This window comes from Carassius carassius, chromosome 48, assembly GCF_963082965.1.
Source record: "Carassius carassius chromosome 48, fCarCar2.1, whole genome shotgun sequence".
NCBI classification, from domain to species: Eukaryota; Metazoa; Chordata; class Actinopteri; order Cypriniformes; family Cyprinidae; genus Carassius; species Carassius carassius.
This window is the reverse complement of record NC_081802.1, coordinates 22,036,776-22,055,417: the sequence shown is the minus strand read 5'-3', so window position 1 is coordinate 22,055,417 and position 18,642 is coordinate 22,036,776. Positions and strand designations below refer to the sequence as shown.

The window sequence follows — 18,642 nt, the reverse complement described above, 5'->3', positions numbered from 1 at the left end:
GTCACAACATCTAACTACTGGGGTTCCTCAGGGCTCAGTTCTTGGACCACTTCTCTTCTCTGTCTACATGGCATCATTAGGTTCTGTCATTCAGAAACATGGCTTTTCATACCACTGCTATGCTGATGACACTCAACTCTACCTCTCATTCCATCCTGATGATCCGACAGTAGCTATTCGCATCTCAGCTTGTCTAACAGACATTTCTTTCTGGATGATGAACCATCACCTTCAACTCAACCTTGCCAAGACAGAACTGCTTGTGATTCCAGCAAACCCATCGTTTCATCACAATTTCACCATCAAGTTAGGCACATCAACCATAACTCCTTCAAAAACAGCTAGAAGACTTTCTCAGACCACATAAAAAATATAATAATTTTTTTGTTTGGAAGCTTTTATAAAAATAGAGATCATCATTCATTCTAAATGTGACGCATAAGCTACTGCGGCTACAAATAAACAGAAACAGACTCGACTGAATAAGCAGGCTATTTTCATAAGCGTTAAAAAAAAAAAAAAAAAAATAGAAATAAGTGTATTTCTGTATGATTAATTTTGAGTCCTGATAAATTAATTCATTATGATCAATGTATCACTTATTCTATAGTAAAACATTGATGCTTTTGAATGCGAATATTTAACAAAGCATGCAAACAAACGGCTGCTTTTATCATGTTCGTGTGTGATCACGCATGTTCCAGTGATTTATTTCTTATTTGTTTTCTGATAACTTCTCTTTGTTGGTGAAATGATGGGGTTGCGTGACGTTGTTACTGAGAGGTGTGTAAAGGGCGTGTTTTAGTGAAGCGCAGCAGAGCTTCTGGGCTGACAGTGGAAACGCTGCGCTATTTTGGCCTCGGTGCTATTGGCCCGAGGCTATTAGCCACTCCCGGCCCGTTTTAAGCCCTGGCTCGCTTTGGCCCGACAGTGGAAATGCTGTGACTGGTTAGTGACTGGGCTAGTGTGTGCTGTGACTGGTTAGCCAGGCCAGTGCGTAGTGTAGGGCTGTCAACAAATATTCTAAATTCAAATATATCGAATTTATATATTCGTCTTGCATGGTAGATGGCAGAAAGTGCAGAGCCCAACTCGACCACAGCAGAGAAAGCGACGTAAAATTGTTGACCTGCAAAATAAAGTTGTATGCAAGCTATTTAAGATACAGTTAGCATACTGGCATAATGTGTGGAGCTCCAGCTAAACAGTCACGTCTTGACACTTAACGTTACTTTGCATCGCCCGCCACAAGCATTTTGTCTGCAACATTACAAGAGGCCATAACTGATAAATTAATTTTGTTCATTTGTAAGGACATGAGACCGATCAGTGTCGTGGATGGGGCAGGCTTCAGGGAGTTCTGTCAAGCAATGGAACCGAGGTTTGATTATTTCTCGTTTCATGTCAAGGAAAAGTTCCATGTTTACCACAGCACAGCTCGCTCGGAGCGTTCAATGTCAGTTCTATATGCTGTAAAACTTCAATTAATATTAATAATATTTGTTTCAATCACTGAATGAAGCCTGCTATATTTGGGACAAGAGTCGCAACCTTAAATTGCTTGCACAAAACTCTTGATCAGCACTCAAAATTTGTTTGTTCATTTAAACCGTTATGCGCAGAGAGCAGAGGGTGAGGTCTTACGTTGTCAGTTAAGGTAATACGTTGTCAAATATGTTTAAACTTAAATAGATTACCTATACAAGTAGTAGTGTTAATTTCGTCACCTATTTTTAATTTAGTCTCAGTCTTAGTCTTGTGCCAAATGTCCTTGTTAGTTTTAGTCATATTTAGTCATTCACGTATCTTTTTTTGTCAGTCAAGTTTTAGTCGACTAAAAGTCTCGTCATTTTAGTCTAGTTTTAGTCAAAGGAAAACTCAAGGTATCTTAGTCGACTAAAAGTCTTTTAATTTTAGTCCAGTTCTAGTCAAAAAATAGTGTTTTTTTTTTAATACAATTTTTTTAGTGTTTTTTTTAAAATAACACATTACTGATAAACATTTCAGTAAAAAAAGTGTTTCACATATCTCAAACATTGGTTAAATGTCATAATTACCTGACAAAATACACTTGTTGAATGATTTTTGTTGGATGCAAATGTTAAATGTGTCTGGTTTTCAAATTCTGATTTAGGAGACACATTCACAAATGATTAACCTGATCACATTTTTTTACTTTATTGATACTGCTTTTAATCGTAATGCAAAGACCGGTCATCGGGACATAAGCTGTCATATACAATAAAAGAGCCTGCGCAGCAACAGGAAATATAATTTAACACAAAAAGCCTGCCTAGATGGTGGACTTGCGCTCAGGAATTTTTTTTTATTTTGTATTTTTTGAGCGGCGTGTGGACAAATTCTTTTTACGCACACACTATTTTATTTCTTTAACAGACCGCTGCTAACTATAACACACAAATATCGAGCCTCTTCCTTCGACATAGCATGTCGTCGTCGCTCGCTCATCACTCTTGTTCGCTTTCAGGTGTTGTGTGTTCAGCAGTTTTGTGTTGCAGCCACAGGCTGGCAGCAACAGGAGTATGAGACCTGTAACTTGAGCAACAGCGCAAAGCCGCAAACTCGTTCTGAATTTTTAAAGGCGTAACAGTTGATGAAAAAGCAGAGACGATTGTAGACGAAAATGAATAGAGATTTTATCTTAGTTTTTATTTTATACAAAACATTTTCGTCTCGTCTATTTTCGTCAACAATAATGCATGTTAATTTAGTCTTAGTCAGCGTTTTTGGACAGTGGTGCAGTCTTGTCATCGTCTCGTCTTAGTCATGGAAAAAAAGGTTGTTGACTTCGATTGATTGATTTGATTTCGTCTGACGAAATTAACACTAACAAGTAGTTACGTCTCTTTTTATTATTTTGTCCTGTTATTGACGTAATGCGCGTCATTGACAACATGCGCAACCAGATGTTTGAATAGTTCGAATATTCGTGTTTTTTTTTTTTTTAAGAGGGAATATTTGAACGTCATTTTTGAGCAATTTTGACAGCCCTTGCGTGCTGTGATTGGTTAGCTGGGCCAGTGTGTGCTGTGATTGGTTAGCTGGACCATTGTGTGCTGTGATTGGTTGGCTGGGCAGGTGTGTGCTGTGATTGGTTAGCTGGGCCATTGTGTGCTGTGATTGGTTAGCTGGGCCATTGTGTGCTGTGATTGGTTGGCTGGGCAGGTGTGTGCTGTGATTGGTTAGCTGGGCCAGTGTGTGCTGTGATTGGTTAGCTGGGCCATTGTGTGCTGTGATTGGTTAGCTGGGCCAGTGTGTGCTGTGATTGGTTAGCTGGGCCATTGTGTGCTGTGATTGGTTGGCTGGGCAGGTGTGTGCTGGTCTGGAAATGTCATGCCCTTTACCATAGACGCCTTCTGTGAGCTTCAGTGTAAATATTCCATCAAAATCAAAACAATTTGAACACGATTCAAACCCGGATGATTGTAACCAATCTAAATTCATCTGCATTGGGAAAGCTAGCGTGTCTCCGACATAGTTATAACACTCGTTGCCTTCTCTAGTGCAACTCAGCCAGGTCTCGTCTGGGGTTGGGAACAGAACAGAGTTCTGTTTTTTTTTTTTTTAAGAATCGGAACCGTGAGCAATTTCTATGTTTCGGTTCCAAAAAACGGTTCTGTGCGACATGTAAGAAGGCACTGTGAGAAGCCTTGCGCTGGTGTTCTGATGATTCTGGGTTTCCCGTAAAGGATGTCACAAACCAAATAACAGAAACACAGCCCTGCCTCTTTAATAACGGAGTACATTTTTTCCAATGATGCTCACTCCACAGACGCGCCGCATAGTTTTTTTAAAATGCCGAACATGTTTCCCTCGACTGTATACGCACTCATGCCTTTGATAACTGCACGTCATTTTGTCTGACTGTACATGTGCGCCACTAAATTATATTATATTTGTCCCATGTTGTCATTAATATACATACTGACTTCAACTTCAACGGACCACTAAATCAGTAGACTGCTATTGTTATGCAAGTATTAGTTAGATTTAGTGTACAGGTCATTTCAAGAGTGATAAACAAAGTGATAGAAAATATTTATGAAAGTGAAAGTGACGTGACATTCAACCAAGTATGGTGACCCATACTCAGAATTTGTGCTCTGCATTTAACCCATCCAAAATGCACACACACAGAGCAGTGAACACACACACTGTGAACACACACCCGGAGCAGTGGGCAGCCATTTATGCTGCGGCGCCCGGGGAGCAGTTGGAGGTTCGATGCCTTGCTCAAGGGCACCTAAGTCGTGGTATTGAAGGTGGAGAGAGAACTGTACATGCACTCCCCCCACCCACAATTCCTGCCGGCCCGGGACTCGAACTCACAACCTTTCGATTGGGAGTCCGACTCTCTAACCATTAGGCCACGACTTCCCTTATTTGAATCATTTCAAATGTTTTAAAATGTGGAAACCACTCATTGCATCACACCATCTCCTGTCTGCATTATTATTTGTAAACCAGGGGCTTTATGGAGAGTGTGTATACATGGTTATAAGTATAAAAGTTTATATTTCATTAATTTAGGGAAATGAACAAGTGTCTCAGCCCTCAAGGGACTATTTGGCCAACCAGCTTATTCCTGCTTGAAAAGCAAAATGTTAAATTAAATTAAATTAATGCATTTAGCAGACGCTTTTATCCAAAGCGACTTACATTGCATTAAGGCTATCAATTATTACCTATCATGTGTTCCCCGGGGAGTGGGGTAGGGCCGAGAGCCGTGGGAACCGAGCGAGGCCGGTGGAGTGATTGGGAAATGAGCGACACCTGCTCCACTCACCGGTCTCGAGTCCCACTGTGGAGATTGGAAGGATAAAAGAGGAGCGACGACAGTGAAGGATGAGAGAGGACCAGGCCTGGATTTTATTTAGTGGTTTGGTTTTGTTTGTGCGCGGCAGTCATCCGTGAGGAGCTGTTTTGTGTTTATTTTATTATTAAAGTTTCATTTAAATGTCCGCCGGTTCCCGCCGCCTCCTTCCCGTCATTATGTAGTTTTATATATAAAAACCCTCGTAGTCATGGGAAGGAGGAGGCGGGAACCGGCGAACATTCCAATGAAACTTTAATAACCAAATAAACACAAAACAGTGCAACAGCCCCTCACGGACGACTGCCACGCACAAACAAAACAAAACCAAACCACAAAATAAAACCGCTCCTCTTTTGTATCCTTCCAATCTTCTCTGTGGGACTCGAGACCAGTGAGTGGAGCAGGTGTCGCTCATTTCCAAATCACTCCACCGGCCTCGACCCGTTCCCAAGGCTCTCGGCCGCACCCCTCTTGTCACATTGAGTGTTGTGCATTTTTCCTTACTATTTTTTTTTTTTTATAGTTTAATGATTTTAATGGAATCGGAACTGGAACCGTTAGGTGGAACCGGAACCGGAACCGGAAAATTCGTCAATATTTGTGGTCTCAAAAATCCCGGAAAATATCCATTGTTGTCCAAACAAGTAGTTCGTTGTAGTTTTTAAAAAGTTATTTCTGTTAAATAAAATGTATCCTTATGAATTGGACTTTGTAACTTTGCAAATCATAATTACTAAACTGATTTTTGTCATGTAATTTTTAATCAGTAATGAACTACAATTTGTAAGAAATTTACCCAGCTCTTTCAGCAAGTCTTTGTATATCTAATAAACATTTCATGCAACAAACCTCAAAAATCATAAAAGATGAAGAATGAAAGCTCCTGTTAGTCTGTAGATAAATCAGCCAGCAACTACTCAGGAGGAAGAACCTGAGGGATATTAAAAGACTGATTTATACTACTGTGTCGGACCTGTACAGTATTGTATATTGTGATGCATAGGTTTATATGTTTTGTTTTTGTTTTTTTGCATATTAATGTCAATGCAGCATTGGCTGTGTTTATAAAGAAAGATAATGCCATGTAAATATAATGGCTCTGGTTTGTTTTTGTAGTGTCTAAAAGTGGCATGTTCTGCAGTCTGTTTGACGTGGTGGAGAAAGACGAAGCTTCTCCGAAGAGCTTGACCGTATTGCTGCAGAAACTGGAGGAAGAGGGCCTGGTGAGAGTCAGACTGGGCAGATAATCCTGATTCATGTTTCTGTAGCTGTGTGCACATGAGCTGATTGTCGTCCTGTCTCTGCAGGTGCTGGTGAACATGGTAAAGGACAGAGGTTTCCTCTTCTTGCTTTCTGCCAGTCAAATGGCCAACTCAAGCGGTATGATCTAATGATGGTGAATGCTTGTAAATGAAATTGATCTTTGAAATATCTGAATGAAAGTGAATTTATTTTAATTTTACAGAGCGACAAGGTGGTTGGAAAATGTCCTCTATACAAGCACTTTTTATTTACCATGAGAAACGTGACTTGTTAAAGAGCTGTGAGTATTTTGATTGATGCAATTCTTCTTAAAGCCAGAAATATATTTTATGCATTGCAAGCACTTAGTCTCACACTTAACAGTTCTTGTGGCGAAATAAACGTCATTACTCATGGGAGCGATTGAATTGCCTTCAAATGTCTGTGTTATTAAACAGATGTTATCATTCGTTTTGCTAGTCGTAAACGTACAAGTTCATCTTCCTTCAGCTAACCTGGTCAGCGAGGTTCTCTTCCAACTAATTTTGTAACCTTGCCAAAGTTTCAGTAGTCAGTACCACTTGACGAGATTTAACGATGTTTGATACCTTAAGCCCTAATGCCTGTAAAGGCATGGATAATATGCATTGCAATGCATTATATCTTTTCATGAATAATTGTAACCAAAGTTAGAATGCTTTATAATATTTGAATGTGTATTTTTCGTAATGTCGTGTTCTACTTTCTAAAGGTGCAACAATGACTAGATAAATGTTATAATGTATTATAACTGTGGTTACAGGAACTCATGAGATCATACAGTGCATTATAGCGTGCATTACAAGGCATAATTAATGCATTAAAACAACTTTTATAGTACATTAGGCTTTAAGTGAACTGTTAACCAATTATCTAACTGACTATAGCTTGAGACAAATGAAATAGCATTGTGATTTTGCTTCTCAGTACTAATTCTAAATTATTAATCAAAATGGATTTTCAAGATTTGTATTCCTCTTAACTGACGGTGGCGTTTAGAACACATCATCATACAGAATCAAGATGTCTTTGCTTAAAGTATCAGTCTTGTATTTGCATGTTTCAGTCACCAATCAAATCTTATTTTTGATCTTTATTTTATTTAGTAATGAATCTCTAATGTTTGTCTTTATAAAGCATCAAATCCTTCTGAGACCTGCAGACCTGTGTCATCAGAGCATCACAGTCCCATCATGCCCCAGCATGATTCGTTCATCTCCGCTCTTCACTACGCCCTCAGCAAGGCTCACGGTGACCCTCCTGCTGACCTCAGCACTGCCATAGAGCAGCAGGTTTATGACTACCTCACTAACCTCCGTGAAGGCCAATCTCCGCAGTGCATTCAGACTGACTACGACCCCAAACTGGACGTCAGGGAAAAGCTCTTTCCAGCACCCAGGCAGAAGACAAACTGGGAGAGCTTCATGCGGTCCTACATCTACAAACCGTCCGTGTTTACTATGCTTCTGGAGAATGTAAAGAAGAAGGTGGAGGAGCTACGGATTCAGACGGTTGAGAGCACTCAGAAAACAGCCCCTCATAATGACCCAATAAAAGTCAAAGAGCTGCTGAAGCTCATCCAGCTGAACAAGAAGAGCTCGAAGGGAACAGCAGGAGATCCAGAGGTGACGGAGGACACCTACACACTAAAGAGGAAGGTGGATCTCGACGCCCATGAAGGAAGATCTAAACGCCAGAGAAATAATCCCAACCAAGAACTACGAGAAGGTGAGTAGAATGAAGCTTGAGGTCTGCACAATGAATCGTATTTTATATGTGATCACAATTTCCCTTCATTGAAGTTTCCCTTCATGAAGTATAATTGGTATCAAGCCTCTATAAGCTTTTATGGTTGTTGTTGTCAGATTGTTCGTAATTTGGAATTTAGTGATCTCTGTTGAGATATTTTGCTCAAATAAATGTCTAAGGGGCCTTTCACACAGAATGTGTTTTTCCTTTCCAGTGTGCAACTTTTCCATTGTCTTTCTATGAAAGCATGTACTAGACGGATGGGTATGATTGTTGCCTCTCTTTTGCAATTTCTCACATGTGAGCACTGTATTTTTAAGATAGGGGTCATATGATGCTTCTTAAAAGAACATTATTTGGTGTAAAGAAATGTTTATGCGGTTTAAGGTAAAAGAAAAAACACATTATTTTCCACATACTGTATGCCCCTCTATGCCCCATCTTCTGAAACGCATAGATTTTTACAAAGATCATCGGTCTGAAAAGCGAGGTGTGCTCTAATTGGCCAGCTATCCAGTTCGTTGTGATTGGCCCCTTAACATATTGTGATGGCCTGTCTGGCTGAAGCGACGAGACATATACATAAAAACCATTATAAACGTGATATAAACATGATTTCTGGTTGTGTACTCTTTTAGAAGCCCAAACAAAGTAGTTTCAATTTCTCAATGAAACCGCGTCACACTGTTTAGAGTGAGCAGAGGCCAGAGGATTTGAGTGAGCCACGGTCTAGAGCGAGCGGAGGCATTCGGGCTTGAGAATGGCACGACAGGAAGATTTTACAAAAGAGCGTCCGTTGGGTTTGCGGCAACCACATGTAACGACCCCAGGCTGGACTCCGCTTTGTCCATGATGAAAGCCTATCCAGTGATCGACAGTGCAAAGTTGATGCGTTTACTCAGCGACCAGCACGGATCAGCTCCAGGCATGACAAAGCTGATATCGTCCTCTTTTGGTAGGCCAAACAAATTAGTTTCACAGCGACTAATACACAGCAACTATATGACATGGCAGCGCCGGCAACAACAATAGTACGAGAATAAAAGCTACACTGCTTTTCTTTGTGTGAACCTCTGGGCGGGGTTTTGCAAATCTTCCCACATATTGACGTTGACATGGGGGCGTGTTAGAATGAGCTGTTTTTAGGTGGGCGTGGACGAGTCTTAACTTTTATAAAAAATATTCCTTTTGGTTTGAGACTTTAGTCTTTGCAACTTTACAGATCTTCTTTATGCACCAAGATCTTGTAACACTCCAAAGAGAAAGGAAAAAATGAAGTCGCATCATATGACCTCTTTAAAATAATTTTTACATAGCGCCGCTCATCAGTGTCAGTTCCAAACCTGTGGACCATTCAGAAGACCCTGGAGGCGGGGCAAGTGTTGCAGTGTTTTGTTTAGTGTTGTCACGGTACCAAAATTTCAGTATTCGGTACCGATACCAGTGAAAATCCACGGTTCTCGGTACCAATTTCGGTACCAAAGCAAAACACAAAAATATGCTAATTAAAAAAAAAAACTTTTTAACACTAAAAATAAAACCAATGCCATTCTTTATACTTATTTACAATTGTGTTTAAAGTATTTCTACAAGTTATATAATTATGAAAAACAGTAAACAAGTTTCACCCAAATTTAATTTGTCTTTTAATTTATGAAATTTAAACACATTTTATTTCTGGTAAATAAAGGGGATTTTCTATTAAAATTAAAACATGTAAGAAATATTGTGATTTATTTCTTTCAAAAATAAAGTTTTATAAATTTTTTCAACAGTAGTAGCAGTATCACATACATTTTACTAAATAATAGTAATATTTCTAGCACAATGCCTTTATGTAAAAATTAACTCTTAGGCCTAATGAATGCATATTTGTCATTTTAACTGAACTTAAGACTGGTGGTGTTGCTTAAGATATTTTTGGTCATTGAGGATTTCTGTAAAAAAAATAGTAATAGATCATATTAATTAGTATTCATATTAATTATTAATAAAAGATAAGACTACTACTAATTCTACTATCATACTAATGTATATCCAATGCACTATGAATTGATGAGCTGCTGGGTTCATGAATATTAATCACGTTGTCTGCGTTCGGTCAAACTGATTTGCTGAAATCAAAACAGGGACGGTACAAATTCAGCGCTAGCCAATGAAATTGCCATTTGTGCATTAGCTCCGCCCACTACCGGAGAAACCGGTATGTCTTCTGCTTGTTCAAAAATGAATATGAATAATTCTAAATGAACTCCATTACAGGAAAAGACAATAAAAAATAGTTTACATATAGCGTGTCGATTCAGCGTGGCAAGACTCTCGCTCTCTCTCTCTTTTGCATGTGTGAGAAACTGAAAAGATCGCTTGATGGAGAGAGAACTCTGAAGCTCAGATGCTGAAATTAATGCAAGCATCATGTGCTTCAGTCTATGTAGTAAACAAACCCGCACGTCTCTGTCATTCATTAATTCACACAGAGACACGCAGAACACGGATTCATATTTCAAACAACATTTGCGGCTTAACATTAACAGATACTGGTCCATATGGAGATTTGATTTGATTAATTTATGCTAACTTTGACAAATTCTATGACTGTCCATATTAAAATGTAAGTTTCAATGTAAGGATTTTGAGATTCCGTCCTAATTTTCTGCTTCGTGGAAATCATAGCGCTGAACCGGGTTTGAACGGGACCTCGGTACTACCGGTACTTAAAGAAACCTGGTACCATCACATTTACATTTTTTTAGTACCGACTTGCTACCGAAGTACCGGGTCTTTTGGCAACACTAGTTTTGTTTACAGTAGCAACTTTTCATGGTAACTGTTTTATTTGATGGCAACATGGTGGAGGAGACATTCATTCCTGAGCACTTCGTTTCACATTTTTTAGATGTAAAGACTTTGTGAACAGCCAGACAGTTTTCTTTCACAGTCATTTGCACTGTTTGCTGCGACTAAATCTTTGCAAACCATGCATATATTATAGAGTTTCTCTTCTGGTGTTGTAGAGGTGAGAGTACCATGATTTATATGTTTTAGCAAACTAACCATGATTAACCATTTAACCATTATCATGCATCCTTAATGAAGAGAATCATGTAAAAATAGACAAGAGATAAAGATGCAGCTAAATTTTTCAGGTCACTGGGTCTTGCTTTTGACAATGAGATTGAATTGTGTAACAGAATTTAATGTCCTCTCTTCATCAGCGGACGAGAGACTGTCCACTTCATCTCTAGCAAATGTTCTGAGCAGCGTCTGCCTTCAGGACACAGACCTGAGGAAGGACAAAACTCAGGGAGCGCTGAAGATCATGGAGATTCTGGACAGCTTTGGAAAGACTACTATTGACACGGACCTGCGCAGAGACAAGACCCAGGGGGCACTCGAGGTCATAAGGATGATAGACAACATGACCAGAAGCGCCACAGAGTCACCTGATGACACAGAGTTGAAGGACACAGAGAACATTTCTGACACCACTCTGTTGGACAGCATGGTAAGACTTGGCCTTCCGACTGACTGCGACATTGATTTGAGGAAGAGATTTGTGGAGGATGAATCCGAGAGGAGCGACTGTCTGGAGGTAGATCAGTGTGCTCAAACAACACTACATTTACACCTTCACAATCTGTATATTAGTAGGTCTGCCCTCTAAATAGTTGAGGAGAAGAGGCTTAGTCAACTAACATTTAATTAGTTGGTTAGTCACAGGAAGAAAAAAAGTGTTCTGGGACAGACTGATGGTTAACCTTGTGGAAATTACAGGATATCGGGCAGGAAATCCAAATGTTTTTCTATCATTTATCCACCTCAAATATGGCTTATCATTTGAAATTGAAATAGTAGTAGTTTAAGTAGTAGTTACTTACATGGCCGGTTGCTCTAACGTTAAATAAATGTGTGCTATTAGCCACACAACCAAGTGTTTGTGCATGACATGGAGGCGCCGCCGCAAGCAACAGTGAACACAACTCCTTCAGATAAGAGTAATACATCATTAGAAACTGTAAAGGGTCTACTTTTACTTGTGTGCACTTACAATATAAAAATAAAGAAAATAAAAACCGGACACTCTTTCTGCTGTCTCGGTCTCCTTGTCACAAAAATGAACCCAAACTCAGCTAATAGGTTACTTGCCTTAAAGACATGAAAATAAATCTAAAGAAAGCTTGAAATGTCCACTTTTAAACTAACCAACTCAAAGGGAAAACAACACCCGACACTGACTCAGAAAACACTAGTTTATTAATGTATAATTAAAATATCTTTATTTGTCATCATTGCCATTACTTTTGCTGGTGCGTCGTGACAAGCTTTATGTGCTTGAGCTCAGAATATTAAAGTCCCTCCTAGTATATATTTAAGTAAATAAATTAACATAATTAGTCGACTAATTGATTAAATTAACCATTATTAGTCAACTAGAAAAATCTTTAGTCAGGGACAGCCCTAATAATAATCATTACTTGAACATGTACATTCTGTTGTCATTCCAAACCTATGTGACAATATCTTAGAAAGATATTAAGATCTTGGGATGTTGAGAACAATATGGATACTGCTTTTTTGTGCAAAATGAAAACATACAGTGACCGGAGTCTGTCAATCTTTAAAAAAAGAAAATGAATGGAATAGTCCAATTTATGCATGATCAATTTTGTTTAGGTTTATTTTAAGTGATGAACAGAACAGTTTTACATCTTGAAGACTTGAAGCTCTGAAAATCAGATATTGAGCTGTTGACAGCTTTAATGTTTGGTCACAAGATGCATGAAATCCAGTGGTCTTGGTGCTCCATTTTTGTGCTTCGGACAAGTGTTAGTCCATTCCATAGATTTGGTTTTTCAGTGAAGGTTTATCCGCAATTTATGAAGTGCACTCTTAAAAAAAAAAAGTGCCCAAAAAACTGAGCAAAATGTAACTAAGCATTCAACCCAAATCCCAATGAAGACAAAACGTACATTTTCTGGTTGTCATTATCCCAAAGGGATAGTTTATCCAAAAATGAAATTATCTGCTTACCCCCAGGGCATCCAAGATGTAGGTGACTTTTTTTCTTCAGTAGAACACAAAGATTTTTAATGCAAACCATTTGACAAGAGTTTGTCAGTCTTATAATGGAAGTGGATGGGAATCACGGCTAAAACATACAATAAAACCTAGGGTTGGGGAACGAAAACCGGTATGTACTAGAACCTAATAAGAACGCAGATTTCGGTGCATCATTTCGGTGCAACTTAATGCCTGAGCGATTGACTGAAATGTTTGTCCTGGTTCTCCGAAATGGACGTTAGAAGCATGGGTGTCGCTAGGCCATTTTTAGCGGGGCTATAGTGATTAGCTCCATAAACTGTACACAAATTCGTGATCGCGGTATACAGTAAACGGTATAATTAATCTCCTCACTATCTTTCAGCTTGCTCTTCAATCCGCAGACCGCGTCGGCGCAACACAAGCAGACTAAAACAGAAGTAGAAAGGACAAGGTGTGTGTTTATCGATAGATTAGGATTGAGGTTATAATATCTGTATCTGTGCAGTTATTTTTCATGAATATACTTTACACAAGGGAGCAATCGGTTTACCATCGAGCGATCTCGTGACTTCCCATATGAGGTCATCGGACACGAAGAATCACTCGCGGGTTACAGTAACAGAGAACAGAATGAAACTCGATCGGAGAATAGTGTAAATCCTTTCCGTCGTCAGTCACGTGATCGACGCCCTTTAAATCGGGGATTTAAACCCAAACGAAAGAGAGTGACCTTTGGGGAAAATAGGATTATTTACCCCACTGAAGCGAATAGATTTACTGACCAGAGATACAGAAACACACAATATTCTCCTCGTAACGTAGAGAAGAACAGGAGACGTGAGAATGGCCAGTTTGCACAAAATTATGTTCACCAGAAAAAAAAGAATGGGCCAAAAAACTCACTTTGATTCACAGAAAAAATCAGAATACTCTCCTGCTTCTCCCACTTTTCGGAGAATTATTAAGAATATGTATCATCTGATCAGATCTGTCCATCAGCTCAGTAATATTGACACACGGGTAGAAAATAACCAGCCTGTCACTCTGAAAAGGTTAAGTGAAGTGACATTCAGCCAAGTATGGTGACCCATACTCAGAATTTGTGCTCTGCATTTAACCCATCCGAAATGCACACACACAGAGCAGTGAATACACACACACACTGTGAACACACACCCGGAGCAGTGGGCAGCCATTTTTATGCTGCGGCGCCCGGGGAGCAGTTGGGGGTTCGATGCCTTGCTCAAGGGCACCTAAGTCGTGGTATTGAAGGTGGAGAGAGAACTGTACATGCACTCCACCCACCCACAATTCCTGCCGGCCCGGGACTCGAACTCACAACCTTTCGATTGGGAGTCCGACTCTCTAACCATTAGGCCACGACTTCCCCACATTAACTGAGCTTCTTAAAAGTGTGATCAAACCCTTTGCCCCCACAATGTCCACAAAAGAATTGCTGGAGGGTAATGCAAAGAACTGGGCGTTTATGACACAGTTGGTGTTACAGCAACACTATGAAGATATCATAGAGCACACACTGGGGATCTTACGGGGAGAGACACAGAGAAAAGACTGGTTACACGCTTTTGAGATCGCTGTCAAATGGGCGATGCGAAATTTTGGCAAAAGGATCTCCCAGAGGGCCGAAACTTTGATCCTGACCGAATTGCGTTCTGGGACTCCATCCGGGTCTAAAGTACCATCGAATTCTGAAACCAGTAGCAACAGAACATTTGCTCAGGTGGTTAGTGGTGTAGATCTAGCCTCGGTTCAGCAGGGGACAGAAACGGTCAACACAGGGGTTGTCAGACCTAAAACAGGGGTCACACACATCCAGATACAAACATCGCCCACTTTAATGTCAGGCTGGTCTCATAAGAGGAACGACTGGCTTCTGGGAGATGATTTTCCACCTCTGAACCCTCCTATACAGGCCCCTATACAGTCCCCTAAGGGGAAAAGAACAGAAAAGAAAAACACCTGACAGAACAGAGACCAAAAACTCCACCAGTCTTTACAGAACAAGCTGAGAAAAATCTCATAGTGAGTTTTGACTAGAGGTCTTCACGGGTCCAAAAATTTGTGCCCGAACCCGAAAGAGACCCGTAATGTACTACACCGAACCGACCCGGACCCGTCTAATATATCAAAAGCTGGACCCGGACCCGTGTAGATCCGAGAAATGCCTACCCGGACCCGACCCAGACCAGTATATTATTTGAAATCTGGACCCGAACCCGCCGGGAAGACACAGACCCGACTGGACCCGACTGTCACATATTCCACCTTAAATTGCTATTACAAGTCAATAAACCTGTTGCGAAAAATACTGCTTTTTGTCTTACCTAATTTAAAGAGCCGTAGTCTCTCTTCCTTGTACCTGACTGCCTGTGATGCATTACAATCCTCCGACAAAAAAGTTATCCATGTTATTCCTCTCGTTATTCCAAGTCCAAGCTGAATCCACTCATTATTTCAGTTTCAAAAGTCCACTTGATGTCACGGTGATGGATGACAAATGCTACTGTGCACATGTCCATTCTGACTCAAGTTAACTCGCATAATAACTTAGACTGTTTGCCCTTTTGAACTATAATAACGATCGCTCGTGCAATGCCATGGCCGCTGACGTTATTTATTTGCTATCATCTCTGTGCTCTCTGCTCTGCATCGAGTCTGAATCTGACCACTAAAACTTTAAGATTAAACGGTTCATTTATAATATTATAAAAATGGGAGAAAATGTAAAATGTGGTTTGGCGGTCGAAGTGTCCCTCACTGGTTGCCATAGAAACATGAAATGCGCTCGAGACTGCACATGCGTGCTAGCTGTATCAACCTAAAATGCTTTAACGCAGTTTGAGCGTCATAGAAAACATTCATGTGACAGTTCACCTCAGATTGTGTTGCTGATTTGAAATATATTAAATATCAGTGTGTCAAGTCTGCAAGCATTATCACCATGCGTGCACTTGTATTAACTCTGAGTCTGCGAGCTCTGCTTCTAAAAGCAGAGAGAGAGAGAGAGAGAGAGAGAGAGAGAGCGATCACTTTTTTTGGCTCACTCTTTTCCTTATTTTACAAGTTGCAAGTTACAAAAAACACAAGCAGTGTTTGATCACGGCCGGGTGTTCTCCGAGTCTGATGACTCCGATCGCACGGGTATTACACACAATGTTAAACAGACCCGGGACCCGAGGTAATAGATTCGGACCCGACCCGGAACCGGCTGATGATTTAAAATATAGACCCGAACCCGTACGGGTCCCGGGTCGGGTCCCGGGTCGACGGGTCTCAGGTGCACTGTGAAGACCTCTAGTTTTGACGATGATGATGATGAGGAGGAGGATCAGTTAACTCCTGCACAGGGAGATAGACTGGAGGATTTAGATGAGATCACGGGTCATCTGTCACAGGAACTTTTCTCTCCTTTTGCCCCCTCTGAGGCTGAGGCCCCGATAACCACTGGCCTGCCTTCTCTGGTCCCCATTGTAGCCAGTACGGTGTATGCAGTAAATCCTCTAACGGACACAGCTGAGAATGCCCAGATCTTCCAAAATCCGCCAGGGTCACCAAATCTCTCAGACTTTGATTTCTCAGAATATTCTGTGACATCTCTTCAACCAGGGGCTCCTCAGGAGACAGAGAGGGGGGAACTTCCAAAAAAATGGAAAAAATTATCTCTGAAACAGAAAAAAAACAGACAAGCAGAGAAAATGAGTAAAACAGTTGAAATCTCTGTAGCCGACATTCAAGGTCAAAGAGCACTACATAAGCCGTACACGCACCTTAGAACTAACAAGACGTTCAACGAGTGGAAACTGACACTCAAAGAGAGACACGTGGTCATCGGGGACTCTAATTTGAGCAGGATTCCCGCTTTTGATATTCCAGATTTACAGATTGACAGTTTTCCAGGGGATAAATTGCAGCACGCTGCCAATCTGATAGAAAAAGCTACAGTAGAGACAATAGTAGGACAAATAGTCTTGGCGATTGGCCTGAATAACCGCACACAAAGATTACACATCTCAGCGATGAGAGAGTGTGCCAGATTGAGTCAGGTGGCACAAGAGAGACTACCAGAGGCCCAACTGTGGATCCCCCTGATCAATATCCCCCAATCTCTCCCAGAAGGAGAAAAAATATTTTTAGATGAATTGAACAATTACATAGAGGAAAGTTATTCCTTCATCCCCCTCCTGCCAGAGGAACAGTTTCAGGTAGAGAGTGACGGCCTGCACTGGACTGCAGAGACAGCCAGGAACATGGAGCACTGGGCACGATATTTAAACTTGTAGTGAGCGAACACCCAAGAAAGGGTGCCCATAGGCTTGTTGTGAATCTTTCCAAACATTTTAGTGTCTCTCCCTCACAGTCATCCCTGCTCATGAAAGGCCTCACGTTTATTCCGTCTGTCCAAAAAATAAAAGACTTCAAACATCAGCTTAGATTAGATTTACAAAAATTTCATAGAAGAATAAAATTAGAGGGTTTTTTTTAAGGCAAAAAGACTAAAAAACAAAGATTACCTTTCACACACAATTGGGACTGGACTCCAGCCTTGAGCAGACTTCCCAAGCAAGTAGGCCAGCTGATCACAGCTGATGAGTATGCCTTTAAAAATCTGAATTGGAGCTTGAAACCAAGGCCCAACCTCCAGAGAGAGGAATTGAGAGCCTTGAATACACTAAAAAAGGGAAATTGTTATTAAACCTGCCCACAAGGGAAATGCCATTGTTTGGGAGGGAGAGAGACAATTAAGCATTAGTGACCACTATAAACCCTTAGAAAAATCCATTTATTTTGAAACCATGAAACAGGTTAGAAAAATCTTAGAACAGATGTATGACAAGGGTATCATTAACTCAAAACAGAGGGAATATTTAAGTGGCAGTGGCACTCCTCGAATGAGAAGATTTTATTTATTGCCAAAGATTCACAAGGAACCTGAAAAATGGAGTATTCCACACGAGATTCCACCCGGCAGACCCATAGTGTCTGATTGCAACAGTGAAACTTATCAGACAGCTGAGTACATCGAGTATTATCTGAACCCCATCTCTCAGAAACACCCAAGCTATTTGAAAGACACTTATGATTTCATCCAGAAAGTTAAAGATGTCAGTATTCCCAGAGGAGCCTTTTTATTCACCATAGATATTGATAGCCTATATACGAACATAGAAACTGAAGCAGGCCTCCAGGCAGTCCAGGAGTGCATGCTTCAATACCCAGACCCAAAAAGGCCTGACGATTATATTTTAAAATTATTAGATATAAACCTAACTAAAAATGACTTTGGATTTTTAATTCTAAATATTATTTGCAAGTGAAAGGCACAGCCATGGGCAAAAAGTTTGCCCCTTCCAACGCGAACATCTTCATGGTGAGATGGGAACAATCGGCTCTGGGTTCGTGCACAAAAAGGCCTCTGCGTTACTTTGGATTTCTGGATGATATATGGGGAGTGTGGTCTTACTCCATGGATGATTTTAAGGACTTTGCAGAACACTTGAATACCCATCAGAGATCTATAACAATTAAATACACAATTGACCCCACAGAGGTCAACTTTCTATATGTGGTGTCATATAAGGGACAGAAATTTGAAGAGACAGGACAGCTAGACTTTAAAGTGTATTTCAAAGAAACGGACACGCATTCCTTACTGCACAAACATAGCTTCCATCCTAAACATACATTTAAAGGGATAGTAAAATCCCAATTAC

The 18,642-nt window shown here is 40.4% G+C and overlaps 1 protein-coding gene and 1 long non-coding RNA gene across 2 annotated transcripts in view; one reads left to right on the top strand and one right to left on the bottom strand.

Annotated features, from left to right (window-relative positions):
* Positions 1-18,642, top strand: part of LOC132131860 (protein TASOR-like) — a 74,863-nt gene that overhangs the window by 29,426 nt on the left and 26,795 nt on the right. The window contains exons 11-15 of the mRNA XM_059543993.1: positions 5,954-6,060; positions 6,145-6,217; positions 6,303-6,380; positions 7,256-7,846; positions 11,083-11,459. Coding sequence (XP_059399976.1) covers positions 5,954-6,060; positions 6,145-6,217; positions 6,303-6,380; positions 7,256-7,846; positions 11,083-11,459 — 1,226 coding nt within the window. The remainder of the gene's footprint in view (positions 1-5,953; positions 6,061-6,144; positions 6,218-6,302; positions 6,381-7,255; positions 7,847-11,082; positions 11,460-18,642) is intronic.
* On the bottom strand, positions 16,243-17,598 carry LOC132131496 (uncharacterized). Its single transcript, XR_009428879.1, has 3 exons — positions 17,443-17,598; positions 16,699-17,325; positions 16,243-16,593 (listed from the first exon to the last, which is right to left on the bottom strand). It is a non-coding gene; the product is annotated as an uncharacterized LOC132131496 (long non-coding RNA).